Raw genomic sequence first — 17,834 nt, forward strand, 5'->3', positions numbered from 1 at the left:
ACACAATATCTTTCCACAAATCCAGCCCTACAAAGGATAATAGATGGAAAACATCAAAATAAGGAGCACAACTACACCCTAGAAGAAGCAAGAAAATAATTTTTCAACAAATCCACACAAATCTAATTCTACCCCTTACATCAAAAACAATAGGAAGTGACAATTACCTTTTCTTAATATCTTAATATGAAAATTAATATTAGCAACATATCCTAATCAATTGAAATCCAAAAATATGAGGAATTAGAAATTTGTTGATTGTCATCCAATGGTCCCTCTTAATTTGGTAATTGGAGAAATAGGTCCAATATTGTACAACCTATATACACTTTCGCTTGTTCGTGACAGCGTCTTGCTGTGTAAAACATAAGGGTCTTGAAATCATGCTTCTACTATCTCAGCCTCTCTATTAGTAGTATTGTTTATTTCATGTTTTTACACTATACTATGGTTTCCAGAACAGCTTATATATTTCAAAAGTATTTATATACCCAAGAGAGACATAGACAATTAACTTGGGAGGTGGCTTGTAGGAAAGAGAACAACAAAGAGTGAGACTGAATGCTTTGCTTGACATTTGTAGCTCTTGTATCAAGTTTGAAGAAGAGGACTTTATAAGTTACTCTTTCTCTGAGATGAATGCTTTTCCAAATTATCACAGCTAATGAACCAAATTCTTTCCTGCACCTAATGTCTGTGCCACCCTCCAAGTAGAACTATTTTGTTCATTGAAACAGTTGGTGAATGACTTTATGGATAGACCATCTTAATACACACACCATTTCTTAAATGAATGTAACCTGTTCTCTTTGGGCTGAGAATAAAGTCACTCACTCCAAAAAAAAAAAAAAAAAGTGTATTTAAAAAAGAAAAAAAATCTACAAGAACAAAGAAAGATTAGCAAAAACTATAGGGCCATAGTAATTCCTCACTCTCTACTCAACTAGAAAGTTCTAGAATAGACAGGAAATTCTCCTATGTATGTCTCTGTAATAGGGCACATTCCTTTCTCTATATCCTTTCTCTCTTCCCCCCTTTCATATCCATCTACTCCTTCATATTAACGGTATTTATTGTGCATCCTGCATTTTCTTACAACCTTTTTGTGATGCCCTTGAAAATCCCAACTCTTTTTTTTTTCTTTCCTCCCTCTTCCTCCTACTTCCTCCTTCTGCTTTGTGTATATAGGCTGGGCCTGAATTCTAGATGTAGTCCAGCTAACTGTAAGTTCACGATCCTCTTGCCACAGCCTTTCATGAACTGGTTCAACTGGTACATGTTACCACCTTAGCTTGCAGGTGGTATAATGATTTTATTTCTTTTGAATATATAACTACTAATAGTTAAGTCCTATTGTATTTTTATTTTTAATTTCTTGAGACACTTTATACTTCTTTTCTTCTTCTTTTTTTTTATAGATAATAACTTTTTATTCAGGTTATGGTTCTGGGACGCTGGCTATTCAAGGTCAGAGAGTCTTTACACAAATGAGCGCTTTCTTTAGAGTCCCAAGGTAGCACAAAGTACTATCACGTGCTGTGGTAGATTAAGCAAGTCAGAAAGGTCACTTTTAAAACAAAGCCACTTTTATAATAATCCACTGATTCATCCATTCTTCAATACCCAACTCTTTACAAATTTCCTGCATTGCCTTTAAGTGAATCCTGGTAGCTACAATCTGCCATCACATTTTTTAGAAACAAAACTGTTAGCAGGGCATAGTGGCTCAAGCTTTAGTCCCAACACTCAGGATGCAGAGGCTCGTGGATCTCTGTGAGTTCAAGGCTAGCCTGATCTACAGAGAAGTTCCAGGACAGCCAACCAGGGTTAAAGAGTAAGACCTTGGAGGGAAGGTGGGAGGGGAGCAGGGAGGCACCATGACATATTTCCTCTAGATCACTAACACACACATGTGGGGAGCGGTGGAGCTGGAGAGACATTCGCCATGGCAAGATGGCGCCTACTTCCGCTGTCAACGCCTAGTAAACAATTGTTTGCGCATGTGCGTAGAGAACTGTTTGCGCATGTGCATAGAGTGAAAAGACGCCGAGTCACAGCCCATTCTGGGGTGTTACGTAGGGTAATGAGCGAACAGCCAATCATGGGCAGACACGCAGCGCTGTGGGCAGACACGCTGCACTGTGGTGTATATAAGCAGTGCGGATTATTGGCTCGACCCTTTTTTTCCCTACTGAGGAGGCAATAAACGTTGCTGTAGAAGGAACCTAATGTCCGCGTGTCTTCTTGCTGGCGAGACGACTGCGCAGGCTACACATACACACACACACACACACACACACACACACACAGAGTAGGTGGACTGGGTGAGAAAGGATTTGTATTTTCCTGTGCTTCCAAACTGTTAAAAAATACACCTGAAACATTTTACAATTTTATAAATTTCAGTTCAACAACAGCATATTCTGTGAATTAAAATTGAAGAACTGAATTAAAGTACTAACTTATGAGATTGTCCTATGATCCAGGCATCAACTTTTGAAAGTCATCTTATGCTTCTCTGCAAGAACAGCACTGACTCTATTCTACTTCTCTTCTGTCTGAGCCATGACAGGCAAGTGGCCATTGCCCCAGAACTTCCCAATTCTACCTTAGAGTGCTTGTGAAGAATCCCTTTTGGTGTAAGAAACTTGATGGCACTCAGCATTCTGACAGGACACAAACAATTTGACCCATCAGTGTTAATTCTGCTCGGGAGATACCTTATGCAGTTTGCAGTTCCGCTCTGGAGCTGCTCAGAGCAGGCCCAATGGAATTTCATGTTAAACACTGACCTAATTTTAAATGAAAGGCACTCTAGGATCGTGCATAGTTATGTTCTACCATCCACTATACCTCTAACATCACCCCCAGCTCTGAAACATTAACACCCTGTGCTGTGGTCCATTGTGGAAGAATTACACAGTGAGAAACATGGCGTGTACGTGTGAGGGGGGACTAAGATGTAGTCAGGATGTCGTACAGCAGTATTAGGTCACTACAGTTGACAACACTTTAGCATATATTTCAAAGTACAGAGAAGAGCTGATTTTAATGTTCTGCACATGAAGAAATTATTTGTGGGATGTCAGAAATGTTAACCACCCAATTTGATTATTTTATAATATATATGTATCAGAATCCTTCTGTAGCCATAAATGTGTTTAGTCATGTGCCAAAATATTTGCTTAATCTTTAAAACATTGTTTTTCACTTTGACAAATATAAATTCAGAAAACTGTTTATCTTTATACAAATCATAGTTTACATTAATAATTCAACACTTACCTAAAAGGATCATAGACGTCCACATCAACACGGAGGCCATTTATAAACAGACGAGCATCACCTGGCTTCATTTCCAATCTGTCTTGTAGGTCCTAGAAACCAAGCAAACTAACAGTTTGCCTGAAATAGTAGTAAATGTTTTATCACTACTACAGAATATTGTATATGTACAGTGTTCCTAGAACAGGAGCAAGAGCCAGTCAGTTATTGGCTTTAAGGACCTTCTTAGGAATGCCTCAGAAAATGTACCTGGGAGTGAATTCTTTCTTTTCACTTGTGTGTGTGTGTGTGTGTGTGTGTGTGTGTGTGTGTGAGAGAGAGAGAGAGAGAGAGAGAGAGAGAGAGAGAGAGAGAACACACAAGCATGCACGCTCTTACCGTGTCACTTACATGTACATTTTTGCGTCTGTGTGGTATAGCAGGTATCAAAGGCAAGGCCTTGCACAGACATGCAAGGCAAGTGCCCTAAGCCTGAGCTGTCTGCTAAACGACTCCCTGAATTCATGTGTGACGTTCTTTGTAGCTGGCGTGTGCATCTCATCCTGAAGGACGGCTTCCTCCTTGAATATGCCACAAGTAGAAATGTTTTTCATGTTGCTTGTTCTTGGTGAGAAGCTGCTGCCATTTATTTCTTTCCATTACACCAAGAACTTCATTTATTAAAGTGCCTGTTTGCTCATTCTATGTCAGCTTTCTGGCTATACAGAGCACCTTTTCATACATAGCTTTTGTCTTAGTCAGGGTTTCTATTTATGCACAAACACCAAGAAGCAAGTTGGGGAGGAAAGGGTTTATTCAGCTTACACTTCCACATTGTTGTTCATCACCGAAGTAAATCAGGACTGGAACTCAAGCAGGTCAGAAAGCAGGAGCTGATGCAGAAGCCATGGAGAGATGTTCCTTACTGGCTTGCTTCCCCTGGCTTGCTCAGCCTGCTCTCTTATAGAACCCAAGACTTCCAGCCCAGGGATGGCACCACCTACAATTGAGAAAATGCCCCATAGCTGGATCTCATGAAGGCACTTCCCTAACTGAAGCTCCCTTCTCTGTGATAACTCCAGCCTGTGTCAAGTTGACACACAAAACCAGCCAGTACAGTTTTAGGTATTTTTTTCTTTAGAAAAAATTTATTGAGCTTAATGTGGTCCGTGAATTGTATCCTGGTTATCTGGAGCTCCTAGGCTAGTATCCACTTCTCAGTGAATGCATACCATGTGTTCTTTTGCAATTGGATGACCCCACTCAGAATATTTTCTACTTCCATACATTTGCCTCAGAATTTAATGAAGTCATTGTTTTTAATAGCTGAGTAGTACTCCAGTGTGTAAATGTACCACATTTTCTGTATCCATTCCTCTATTGAAGGACATCTGGGTTCTTTCCAGCTCCTGGCTATTATAAATAGCTGCTATGAACATAGCATAAAAGGCAGCTATGAACATAGTAGAGCATGTGACCTTATATGTTGGAGCATCTTCTGAGTATATGCCCAGGAATGGTATAGCTGGGTCCTCAGGTAATACAATGTCCAATTTTCTGAGGAACTGCCAAAGTGATTTTCAGAGGGGTTGCACCAGCTTGCATTCTCACCAGCAATGCAGGAGTGTTCCTCTTTCTCCAAATCCTTGCCAGCATTTCAATAAGAAGAAAGACCAAAGTGTGGGTGCTTTGGCCCTTCTTAGAAGAATAAAATACTCACAGGAGCAAATATGGAAATAAAATGTAGAGCAGAGACTAAAAGAAAGGCAACCCAGAGACTGTCCCACCTAGGGATTCATCCCATATACAGTTACCAAACCCAGACACTATTGTGGATGCCAAGAAATACATGCTGAAAGGAGCCTGATATGGCTGTCTCCAGAGAGGTTCTGTTAAATACAGAGGTAGATGTTCGCAGCCAACCATTGGACTGAATGTGGGGTCTCTAATAAAGGAGTTAGAGAAGGGATTAAAGGAGTTGAAGGGGCTTGCAACCCCATGCGATGAACAACAATATCAACCAACCAGACTCCCCAGAACTCCCAGGGACTAAGCCATCAACAAAGGAGTGCACATGGCTCCAGCTGCATATGTAGCAGAGGATGACCTGCTACAATGGAAGGAGAGGTCCTTGGTCCTATGAAGGCTCCATAGATGCCCCAGTGTAGGGGAATTGAGGGTGGGGAGGTGGGAGTGGGTGGAAGAACACCCTCATAGGAGCAGGGGAAGGGAGGATGTGATAGGGTATTTTTGGGAGGGAGGGAAACAGGGAAAGGGGATAACATCTGAAATATAAAGAAAATATCTAATAAAATTTTTTTTAAAATTCTAATTGCAGTTTTAAGTGTTTCTTTTGCCCATTTTTTCTCTTTCCATCTCAGAAACTATTACGTAACCATTATCAAACTTCCTCTGCCTTTTATTCATGTTTTCCTCTTTGATACTGTACAATTCACTTCTATTTTATTTTTCATTCTATCATGTTTCATATTGTATTTTTAACAGGGGTAATTCTCCCCAGTGTTACTTAAAATTGTAGTTTTAAAAAAATATTTATTTATTATAAGTACACTGTTACTGTCTTCAGACACCCCAAAAGAGGGCATCAGATCTCATTACAGATGGTTGTGAGCCACCATGTGGTTGCTGGGATTTGAACTCAGGTCCTTTGGAAGAGCAGTCAGTGCTCTTAACTGCTGAGCCATTTCTCCAGCCCCAAAATTGTATTTTTTACTTGTGAAATGGTTTCATTTTTCTTCTTACATTTTTTGAGTTCTTGAGTTCCCATGATCCTCTTGGGCATGGATATCAATCTATGCCTACATTTAATCTCAGGCATTGTGTCTGAAGCATCTGGTGCTTCTGAGCTTCAGCTGTGTCTACAAGTTCTTCTTTAAATGCATGTGTGAGTCCCGTATGTCAGTTCACCTCTGCCAACCACGGAGTTAGCACACTCTTTCCCTTCCGCTCACTATCTTTACATACATCTAGTTTTACCTTACAGATTTGTAAATAGGAATGAACAAGACTCACTCTGGACAGACATTAGGGGAGGGCTCTCTAGAGGGAACACTATTTTTTGGATTTCTCAGTTTGCAGACTGTTTACAGACCACACTTGCCCTGGGTCAGTCTCCTTTTCCAGCAACAGTCTGCCTTGGGCTCTCACCCTCCCTGTGCCCATCCTCCCTTTGTCTCTGAGGGATACTATTTTGGCTTGCAAATGCTTTCTTGGAAGTCATCCACTTTGGTGATTTAGAATGTTGTAAGGACAAACTGTCACATGCTGTTTGCCCTCTGGAATGTAGAGTTTGGGAGCAGGAAGGCTCCCCTATCTCCCACTCAAATGTGTCTATCTCAGGTGTTCTCTAAGAGTCTCTGCTCAAGGGCATGGTGGCCTTAATAAAAGGAGCCCAGCACCCAGCTAAGAGTGGAAAAGCATCACACCTGGGAGAACAGCAGGAAGGCACATCATACAGAATGTGGGAGACAGGAACGGGAAGGCACACCTCTAAAGATATTCTGCTAGCCGCTCTGTGAAAGACTTCTCCAATTATTTCTTCTTTATTTATAAGTAATTTAACAATGATATGCTATATACCTCGGGCACTGGAAGTACTTTGATAATGATATGCTATATACCCTGGGCACTGGAAGTACTTTGATAATGATATGCTATATACCTCAGGCACTGGAAGTAATTTGACAATGATATGCTATATACCTTGGGCACTAGAAACACCCAACTAAGACCAGTGTTTTGCTATTTACCTTTTAGGATTCATTTTAAAAATCTTATGTAGGTATGTGTATCTGTATGTGCGCATGTTGCCTATGTAAGCCAGAAGAGGGGGTTGGATCCCTCACAACTGGATCGACATATGGTTGTGAGCAGTCTGACATGGATGTTAGGAAGAAAACATGGATCATTTGCAAGTATGTTCTTTACCAGTGACCATCTCTCTAACTCCTACTGCTGGCTATTACTTTTCTTTCTTCCTTCCTTTCTCTTCTTTCTTTCTTTCTTCCTCTCTCTTCTTTCTCTTTCTTTTTTTGTTTTTAATTAGATATTTTCTTTATTTACATTTCAAATGTTATCCCCTTTCTTAGTTTTCACTCCAACCTCCCCCATCCCATCCTCCTTCCTCTGCTTCTATGAGGGTGCTCCCTCCACCCACCCACTCCTGCCTCCCCATCCTGGTACTCCCTTGCACTGGGGCATCAAGCCTTCACAGAACCAAGGACCTCTCCTCCCATTGATGTCCCAAAAGGCCATCCTCTGCTACATATGGGGCTGGAGCCATGAGTCCCACCATGTGTACTCTTTGGTTGGTGGTTTAGCCACTGGGAGCTCTGGGGAGTCTGGTTGGTTCATATCATTGTTCCTCCTATGGGGCTGCAAACCCCTTCAGCTCCTTCAGTCCTTTCTCTAGTTCCTCCATTGTGGACTCTGTGCTCAGTCCAATGGTTGGCTGTGAGCACCTACCTCTGTATTTGTCAGGCTCTGGCAGAACCTCTCAGGAGACAGCTATATCAGGTTCCTGTCAGTAAGCATTGTTGGCATCCACAATAGTGTCTGAGTTTGATGACTGTATATGGGATGGATCCTCAGGTTTGGCAGTCTCTGGATGGCCTTTTCTTCAGTCTCTGCTCCACACTTTGTCTCCATATTTCCTCCCATGGGTATTTGTTCTCCCTTCTAAGAAGCCCTGAAGCATCTACACTTTGTTCTTCCTTCTTGAACTTCATGTGGTCTGTGAATTCTATCTTGGATATTCCGAGTTTTGGGGCTAATATCCAATTATCAGTCAATACATACCATCAGTGTTCTTTTGCGACTGGGTTACCTCACTCAGGACAGTATTTTCTAGTTCCATCCATTTGCCTGTGAATCTCATGAAGTCATTGTTTTTAATAGCTGAACAGTACTCCATTGTGTAAATCCACATTTTCTGTATCCATTCCTCTGTTGAAGGACATCTCGGTTCTTTCTAGGTTCTGGCTATTATAAATAAGGCTGCTATGAATATACAGAAGCATGAGTCCTTATTACATGTTGGAGCATATTTTGGGTATATGCTCAGGAATGGTATAGCTGGGTCATCAGTTAATATGTAATTTTCTGGGGAACCACCAAAACTGATTTCCGGAGTGGTTGTACCAGGTAGCAATCCCACCAACGATGAAGGAGTATTCCTCTTTCTCCACATCCTTACCAGCATCTGTTGTCACCTAAGTTTTTGATCCCAGCCACTCTGCCTGGTGTGAGGTGGAATCTCAGGTTGTTTTGATTAGCATTTCCCTGATGACTAAGGATGTTGAACATTTCTTTAGTTGCTTCTCAGCCCTTGGATATTCCTCAGTTGAGAATTCTTTGTTTAGCTCTGTACCCCATTTTTATTAGAGTTATTAGGTTCTCTGGAGTCTAACTTCTTGATTTCTCTGTATATATTGGATATTATCCCTCTATCGGATGCAGGGTTGTTAAAGATCTTTTCCCAAACTGTTGCTTGCCACTTTGTCCTATTGACAGTGTCCTTTGCCTTACAGAAGCTTTGAAATTTTATGAGGTCCCATTTGATAATTCTTTTTTTTTTACCTTTCTTTTATTTTGTCATATTCTTTAAAATTTATAAAATATTGTAAGAATAAAATGAGTATTAGGAAAGTTGTTTAATATAAAACAACAATCAATTGAACAGTCTTATGTAGATGCTTGTCTACAGCAATACTTAAAATACATACATTTTTCTCAATATAAATTTTAAATAACTCCAAACATACTAACTGTATATTTTAAAATAATAAGTCACTACTAGTTTTTTTAAATGAACATAAATGGATAAAGTCTTTTTGTTTGTTTGTTTTGTTTTTACTAGAGCTTAAAAATCTTGACTCTTACTGTGGTACAAGCCCAAAATAAGAACAATTTTTAGAAATTGGATTTCATTGTAATAAGACTGTACTTCAATGACCCTCACATCACCAAAGGATTTTACCTCCACTGTAGCTAAGCTGAGAGTTGACAGTTCTGCTGTGCAAAAAAATGAATTCTAGGCATGACTTTTGGATACAGATTTCCTGCTATGGTAAAGGCTATTTGACTTGAGTGGTTGTCTTCACTGAATTCTAAAAAAGTCTTTAATTTCTTTATTTCTTCCTTGACCAAGTTATCACTGAGTAGGGCGTTGTCTAGCTTCCACATGTATGTGGGCTTTCTTCTGTTTTTGTTGTTACTGAAGACCAGCCTTAGTCCGTGGTGATCTGATAGGATGCATAGGATAATTTTAGTCTTCTTGTATCTGTTGAAGTCTGTTTTGTGATCGATTATATGGTCACTTTTGGAAAAGGCACCATGAGGTGCTGAGAAGAAGGGATAGTCTTTCATTTTAGGATGAAATGTTCTATAGATATGTGTTAAATCCATTTGGTCCATAATTCTGTTACTTTCACTGTCTCTGCTTAGTTTCTATTTCCATGATCTGTCCATTGTTGAGAGTGGGGTGTTGAAATCTCCCACTAATATTGTGTGAGCTGCAATGTATGTTTTGAACTTTAGTAAAGTTTCCTTTATGAATGTGGGTGCCCTTGCATTTGGAACGTAGAGGTTCAGAATTGAGAGTTCTTCTTAGGGGATTTTTCCTTTGATGAGTCTGAATTGAAATTCCTTATCTTTTTTGATAACTTCTGGTTGCAAGTCGAATTTACTTGATATTAGAATGGCTATGCCTGCTTCTTTCTTCGGACCATTTTCTTGAAAAATTTTTTCCAGCCCTTTACTCTGAGGTAGTGTCTGTCTTTTTTTTTAATTAGATATTTTCTTTATTTACATGTCATATGATTTCTCCTTTTCCAGTTTCCCCTCCAAAAAAAAACCCCCCAAAAACAAGAACAAACCTGTTTCCTCCCCCCCTCCTCCTGCTCGCCACCCCACACTCTCCTGCTTTCTGGCCCTGACATTCCCCTACACTGGGGCACAGAACATTCACAGGACCAAGGGCCTCTCCTCTCATTGATGACCAACTAGGCCATCCTCTGCTACATATGCAGCTGGAGCCATGAGTCCCACCATGTGTACTCCTTAGTTGATGGTTTAGTTGAGAACTCTGAGGGTACTAGTTACTTCATATTTTTGTTCATCCTAAGGGGCTGCAAACCCCTCAGTTCCTTGGGTCCTTTCTCTACGTCCTTCACTGGGGACCCTGTACTCAGTTCAATGGATGGCTGTGAGCCTCTACATCTGTATTAGTCAGGTACTGTCAGAGCCTCTCAGGAGACAGCTATATCAGGCTGGCTTGTCCTTCCTTCAGTCTCTGCTCCACAGTCTCTGCAACTCCTTCCATGGGTATTTTGTTCCCCCTTTTAAGGAGGAATGAAGTGTCTACATTTTGGTCTTCCTTCTTTTTGAGTTTCTTGTGGTTTGTGGATTGTACTTCATGCATTCCAAACTTCTGGGCTAATAACCATTTATCAGAGAGTGGATACCATGTGTGTTCTTTTGTGATTGGGTTACCTCACTCAGGATGATATTCTCCAGATCCATCCATGTAAAAGTCTATGAAGTACTTGTCCCTGTCAAAGTCTGTGAAGTACTTGTTATTAACATTAATGTGGCTGCTAACATTCTTTTGGACTCCTTGTCTCTGAGCACAGACAAGAGGTCTGGAGCTGCTGCTCCTATCTTACTATCCAGAAAGCCAGTTGGTGATTTATTAACATGTCCTGACACCAGAGCCATAATGTCAGTGATAGAGACTTTAAGGCATCTTTTCATGTGAGAAAAATTAACACTGTTTAGGGCCCTGTGAGTCTGGCATTGTATTACATAAGAGAGAAATCATTCCGCATGGAGCTAGCCTATGACCAGTGCCAGAAATATTAACATACACCCATAAGTACTAACATAATTGATGTTTAAATGTAAATAGACCATTTGTAATAATCTCATCAAACTAATGATCAACTACATTTTACTCGCTATGGAATACGAGGGATGTTATAGTAGTCTAGCACAAGTTTATCCTCTTTATGCCTCAGAACTAGCAACAGAAAACAAGTCAACTGTGTTATGTTATAGGGTAGGCAAAGTGCTACAGAGGCAGGAAGTCCAGAAAGTAGCGCTATGTAAAGACCAGCTGTATTGCGGTATATTCTATATGTAATAAAGAGTGTACAGTTAGAAAATATAAAGGTGCCAGGCGGTGGTGGTGCACACCTTTAATCCCAGCACTTGGGAGGCAGAGGCAGGCGGATTTCTGAGTTTGAGGCCAGCCTGGTCTACAGAGTGAGTTCCAGGACAGCCAGGGCTACACAGAGAAACCCTGTCTTGAAAAAACAAACAAACGAACGAACAAACAAAAAAACCAACCAAACAAAAAGAAAATATAAAGCTAAATTATTTTTTTGTATTTACAGGCTTTTAAAAGAATTTCAAATGATATATTTTCATCATATTCCTCCCTCCTCAACTCCTCTTAGATTCTTTCCAACTGCTCACCCATCCAACTTCATGTTCTTTCAAAAAAACCAAAAAAAACAAAAGACAAAACAAAAGACAAAGCTCAAAAAACCCAAATCAAAACAAATGAACAATGACAACAAAATCCCAAAGACAGAAAGATACGAAACCAAACCAAACAACAACAAAAAAAAAAAAAGAAAGAAAGAAAGAAAGAGAAAAAGAAAGAAAAAGAAAAGAGAAAAGCACACAGAAATGTTGGCATCTTTCATTTTCTTCTCACTCAGAGCACGGGGCCTGCCCTGGAGGGACTGTGTTTACACACCCAGGGTTACTCCATTGAAGAAACCTCACTTTCTCGCTTTGCACTATCTTAACAATCAAAAAATCACTAACACGTGTTTTTTTATTAAAGTAGAAGATCTAAGTTGTGAAAAGTGAGTATACTGAATAAGACTAAAGCAAACCTTCTGATTTTCCTGTATTTCTTTTCTCATTAGCTCGTTCACAGCAATCCTGGTGAGAGACCTGGGAGAGCAAACAGGACAGTAATGACAGTGGCATCCAAGCTTCCTTCACAGTGCTTCGGAAGAATCAAGTATTGACTAACACAGTGAGACACTTTACACAGTACTTCTTCCCAAGTGCTTCAGGAGCACAGTGTGTAGCCTCACTCGAGAGGGTTGCTGTACTTGATACTACAGTCCTTCCGCATGAAGTCGCACATTTCCACTTTATGCATCAAGTATTATCATAGTCTATTTACCACTACTTTTGTTTCCAAAACAATTAAAATTTTTGATTAAACTGGGACTATCCAACACAGTCATCTTTTGGTAAAAATGAGAAATTGATTTATTGGTTTTCAAAAAAAAAATCTGTGCCTGGTAGTCATGGTCCTTATTAAAAATGGTTTGTAATTGCATATAATCTACATATTACTGTATATTGTAAATAACACACATAAGCTATTTAGAATGTATACTCTTATTTTATGTAAATGGTTGACATACTACATTATTTAAAATAATTATGAGGATGTTACCTGTTCAACTTCAATGAAGACACTACTAGTCTGAGTATTTTCTAAATGTGGTTCATCAAATTTTTAGATATAATACTCAGAGATAAGGAGAAAGGATTGTATTAACTTCTTATTAGCCACTCTAGAAAACTTTATCACTGTCTTATAACTTAAGGATAGAATTGAAAATATATTATTTTTCTATAGCTATATTTATTCAGCCTATAAAATCCCTAAAAGTTATCATTATATCATCAATGTATACATAAAAGAAATTATCTACGTGAAGATTGTGAAAGGGGTATGGTAGCTCATACCTATAATTCAGCATTCATTAGTTAATTAACTGTGTTACTATAACTGAAATTTGACTTTATATTTCAGCTAATTTCAAAAGTCGCTATTATTAAAAACTCATATGACTAAATATATATTTTCATGTGCATACATGTCATGTTTTAGACATGAAGAGTGTTAACCTCTCAAATCCCTCCCCATGTAAAACTGGCTGAGTCAGAGGTCTGAATGTCATTAAAGCACATCATATAAACATGTCTCTAAAATGTCACAACTAAACCCCCACTTTCTACAACTACTGTACTGATTGCAGTCAGGGAGGCAGGCACAGCAGTGAAGGCCTGCAGCCCCCCTACTGAGGAGGAGGAGACCCTGAGAGAGGATTTGAGACCAGCTTGGGCAGCACAGAAAGAAGACAAAGGGAAATTGCCAACTTTTCTATTTTCAGGGGATCATAAAACATATCTGGGATCATGTGTCCAACAGACACTCCCTAACTATCTTTCAAAAGTAAAGTCACCTTCATTTAATCACCTTCAATCTGAACTATGAGTAAAGAGACCACATAACACATTTGAGGAAAGATTTAGCATTCAGTCCTTACAAAGGCGGCGAAGGAGAACAGGCTGCTCAGAGAGTCTGTGTCACGCACACGTGTGACTTCTGTCTTAACACGGGTTATAATTAAATACACATTAATTTCACATTACATGTAACATTGTATTTGGTTGTTTCTAAACAAAATACAGATGCATCAAAGCTGTATTATTTTGTGAGTTCTCATAAAATCTGAAATTGTATTCTGGCCACTACATATATGCAAATAACTTATGTATTGAAATGAAAAGTATGCTTAACATAACAGTCAGTATTTCCTGGAAATGGTTCAAATTACATGTCTTATTAGCAAAAAAATATTACACAAAATACTTTAAATATTGAAAAGATTACCAATTTTGAAATCCAAAACTTAAAAAATATTGGACAGTATTATGAATACAGATCACTTCTTTAGAATAATAACTTTTATTATTCTCCATGAAAGATGAAAAAAACTTCATAACTATTTATTGATCAAAAATATTTTCTTAGTCATCCTTACTAAAATAATTTTTAAAAATATTTTTCTTTTAGCCTCGAATTCATCAGTTCTCTTTGTAGTACACTATACCTGTATATACAATCTTTCAGCTTGAACAAAAACTAAGCATAAACAATGAAGAGTCCTGAATTTGAAAAGCTATATATACTAGAACTGATGTTTTCATTTTATGAAATCAGTTATTCTCATAGAGTTCATTAAATGAGATCTGCTTATAATTACACCAATAAACTTTAACATACCTGGCTTTTACAGGAAAGTTCTGTGAGATGTCTTTCATTAACTTTATGGCATCATAAACAGGAGTGGAAATTATTTGAGAGGCTGCTTGAAAACTAAGATCTGGAAGAAAAAAAATCACCAGGTCATCTATGTTAATGTTGCAGCTTTAGACACTGCCCCTCAATACAACTATTTTACTCAATACCTCTTCCCACAGACACACACATATGCTAATTGTATTGCACTTAGCATTTTAAAAGTTTTATACAGGACACAACATCTGTCCCAAGACCAGGAGTAATTGGGACCAGCTGGATCCAGGCACACAGGAACTCCGCCAGTCCAGTGACACTGGTTCCTTCCAGTCTGTCTGGGTCACTGCCCTAAGCGGAGCTCGGGTGCAAATTCTGCAGCCAGTTCCACAACACCCAGAGGAAGTTCCACTCTCAGGCACTTTAACAAGCCCAGGATCCAAGGATTCCAGGATCCCAGGATCCCAGAGACAGCTTGACTCTGAGGACTTCTGACACAACCAGGATCACAGGAAGGACAAGCTCCAGTCAGATTTAGCAAGGGCAGGTAGCACTAGAGTTAACCAGATGGCAGACGGGCAAGTGTAAGAAAATAAGCAACACAAACCAAGGTTACTTGGCATCATCAGAACCCAATTCTCCCACCATAGCAAGTCCTGGAAACACCATCACATCGGAAAAGTGAGATTCAGATCTAAAATCACTTCTCATGATGATGATACAGGACTTTGAGAAGGACATAAATAGCTCCCTCAAAGAAATACAGGAGAACACAGGTATACCCTTAAAAGCCCTTCAAGAGGAAACACAACCATTCTACATTGGAAATGTAGAACTTTTTAAATTTTTTCAGTGGGATTCACAGTTAATGTATTGCCATGAGTGTCATAAGACACTTTGGACTTTTGAATAATGTTGACAGAAGTAAAACTTTGAAGTCAATAACAGATGAAATGAGTTGTAATTTGAGGGATGATCATGACCTTGTGAAGACTGAAGAACTGAGATAGATTATTACGGCTGAAAAGTTATATGTTTGAGTGCCAATATGAAAAATGGTGGTTTATGATCACCTTAAACATCTTTGGCTGGATTTGGAAATCATCTAGGAGACACATCTCTGTGGGTGTCTATAAGATTGTTTCCAGAGAATTTTAACTGAGAAGAGGAAACTGGCCGTGAGTGGTACCAACATAAATTCATGTATGTATGTGGTCTTGTGTGCTGAAACCCAATAGTGTTCTATCTTCCCTCTTCTCCACCCCACCCCCACCTGCCTTTTGATTGTATATATAATTTAGCCAGCTGTCTTATGCTCCCACCACCATACTTTTCCATTTTCAAATGTAACTTTTTTTATGTGAGGCCAAATAAAATATTATTTACTTAAAAAACAAGTTTTACATAGAAAGCTTCCTCCTTAAGTTAAATTAGGATATGACTTAGACTTTTATGAATGAATGAGTGACTAAGTACTTATCTGGTTTCCACAAATTAAAATGTAACATCAGACTCATGCAAACACTGATACTACAGTTTCTGCCGTAAGACATCAGGCTTCTCTTCCTAGATTCACACTGAGTAAAATATGGGACAAAAGTTCTGATGAGGAGAGAGCCAGACCAGTCAGAGATAATCGTGGGAGGTGCTGACGCTTCAGCAGCACAGCCACGGAGCAGCTGCCCACAGTCCAGCAAACAGTCTCACCCATGCTCACATGGACAACTTTAACTAAACTTAATGGGATGGACACATATGCACATGCACACACAGACGGGGACTACTTGGGGAAAGAAGGGCTTCAGTGGAGAGGTGAGGACTGGAAATAACTACAACTCATTTTATACATCGTGAAACTAAAGAGTAAATATGTTTTCTAAACAATAACAGGGATAGGGATATTGCTTAGCAGCAGAGGACTGGCCCTTCATAGGAAAGACCTGGGTTCAAGTGCGGCATCTACTCTGTTATGAATAAACAAAAACAAAAGGAGAAAAGCAGCTCAAAAGAGCTAGTTCTGAAAGAACTACTAAAGGGATTTAACCCAGTTCATTGACTCTTTAGATATTTATGGGGAAGTAAAACTAAAATTTATACCTAGCATTATTTTTCCTGAAATGATAATTCTGTTGAAAGACAAATCTACGAGGTTCACCATAGCTGCTCTTATATGTTAGAAGCAGCCATCTTGGTCTCATTGCTTTCAAGAGTCAAAGAGATTTTTTTTTTTAAAGTAAAATTCTTTCCTTAATCAGGCTGCTTGTAGCATCTCATTACAAAGAGAGTCTTGCTTTCTCAAAGAGTGGTTAAAGAATCCACTTTGAAATAACAAGGCTACTTTTTTTTCTATGCTATGCCTGTAAAAATTTGAGTCAGCTGGAGGCCAAGCCTAGATAGATCTGTAGTTAGACTAGTTTCCCAGGGGAGGGCATTGTCTAAGTAACTATGGTTTACACTACAGCTATATCCTGTACTAGCTGAGTTAATGTTCATCACAATTTCCTTAGCCTACTCAATTATGGCTAGTCCGAACACTACAGTGGAACTGTGCTCACTAATATCTCTGTCCTAATAATGGAACACAATGGGCCATTTTCAGGTCTCTCTCTGAGGAAGCTCCATTTTGAGAATCAATACCTGAAAAAACAAAAAGTACAGAAAGAAGAGCTTGCATGAGTTCAAAGATAACTCGTCAGTGTGCGTGTGCCTTAAGTATGTGTTTAGAATATCTCCTCCTGCTGAGCAACAGTCTATAAAGTAACGAGATCATGGATAATTGACAGGACACTCATTAGCAGTCAAGAACACGAGTGACAGAACATTAAATTGTCTTGTACATCTACTACAGTTATAAGTTATGATCTTCAAAGTCTATTAAATAGACTTAACTTGATCATGTGTGGTGCACTATATGAATTAGGAGGAACAAAAAAAATCCTCACTCGCTGGGCGGTGTTAGTGCACGCCTTTAGCCCCAGCACTTGGGAGGCAGAGGCAGGTGGATTTCTGAGTTCGAGGCCAGCCTGGTCTACAGAGTGAGTTCCAGGACAGCCAGGGCTACACAGAGAAACCCTCTCAAAAATCAAAAAAACAAAACAAAACAACAACCCCCCCCCAAAAACAAAAATCCTTCACTTGAATTAGGATATCAAACTGGTAAATATTTTTTTCATCTTCAGAAGCTTAATATGAAAGTAAATAGGACAGCTTATATGGAAAGACTCTGCCAAGAATTTCAATCACATGCAAAATAGTTTTATATTACATATGCTATTCTGTCCAGAAAATTCTGATGAGCCTTTTAATTGGCGAAGGCAGAAACCCCACAGTGATAGCTGGAGGCTGGGGAATCAGGGAGAGGCTGGTAGTGGATGTGCATGCTGCAGAGCAGCACACATCACAGCTCAGAGGGGACACTGCTGCAGAGCAGCACACA

General features: G+C 39.3%; 1 protein-coding gene across 1 annotated transcript in view; it reads right to left on the bottom strand.

Moving 5' to 3' along the window:
* The window catches only part of Uggt2 (UDP-glucose glycoprotein glucosyltransferase 2), a 153,194-nt gene that overhangs the window by 110,386 nt on the left and 24,974 nt on the right, over positions 1-17,834 (bottom strand). Inside the window, exons 9-11 of the mRNA XM_031361024.1 lie at positions 14,387-14,486; positions 12,189-12,249; positions 3,286-3,377 (exon numbers count right to left, since the gene is read on the bottom strand). Coding sequence (XP_031216884.1) covers positions 3,286-3,377; positions 12,189-12,249; positions 14,387-14,486 — 253 coding nt within the window. The remainder of the gene's footprint in view (positions 1-3,285; positions 3,378-12,188; positions 12,250-14,386; positions 14,487-17,834) is intronic.

This window comes from Mastomys coucha, unplaced genomic scaffold (assembly GCF_008632895.1).
Source record: "Mastomys coucha isolate ucsf_1 unplaced genomic scaffold, UCSF_Mcou_1 pScaffold9, whole genome shotgun sequence".
In the NCBI taxonomy this organism is placed as follows: domain Eukaryota; kingdom Metazoa; phylum Chordata; class Mammalia; order Rodentia; family Muridae; genus Mastomys; species Mastomys coucha.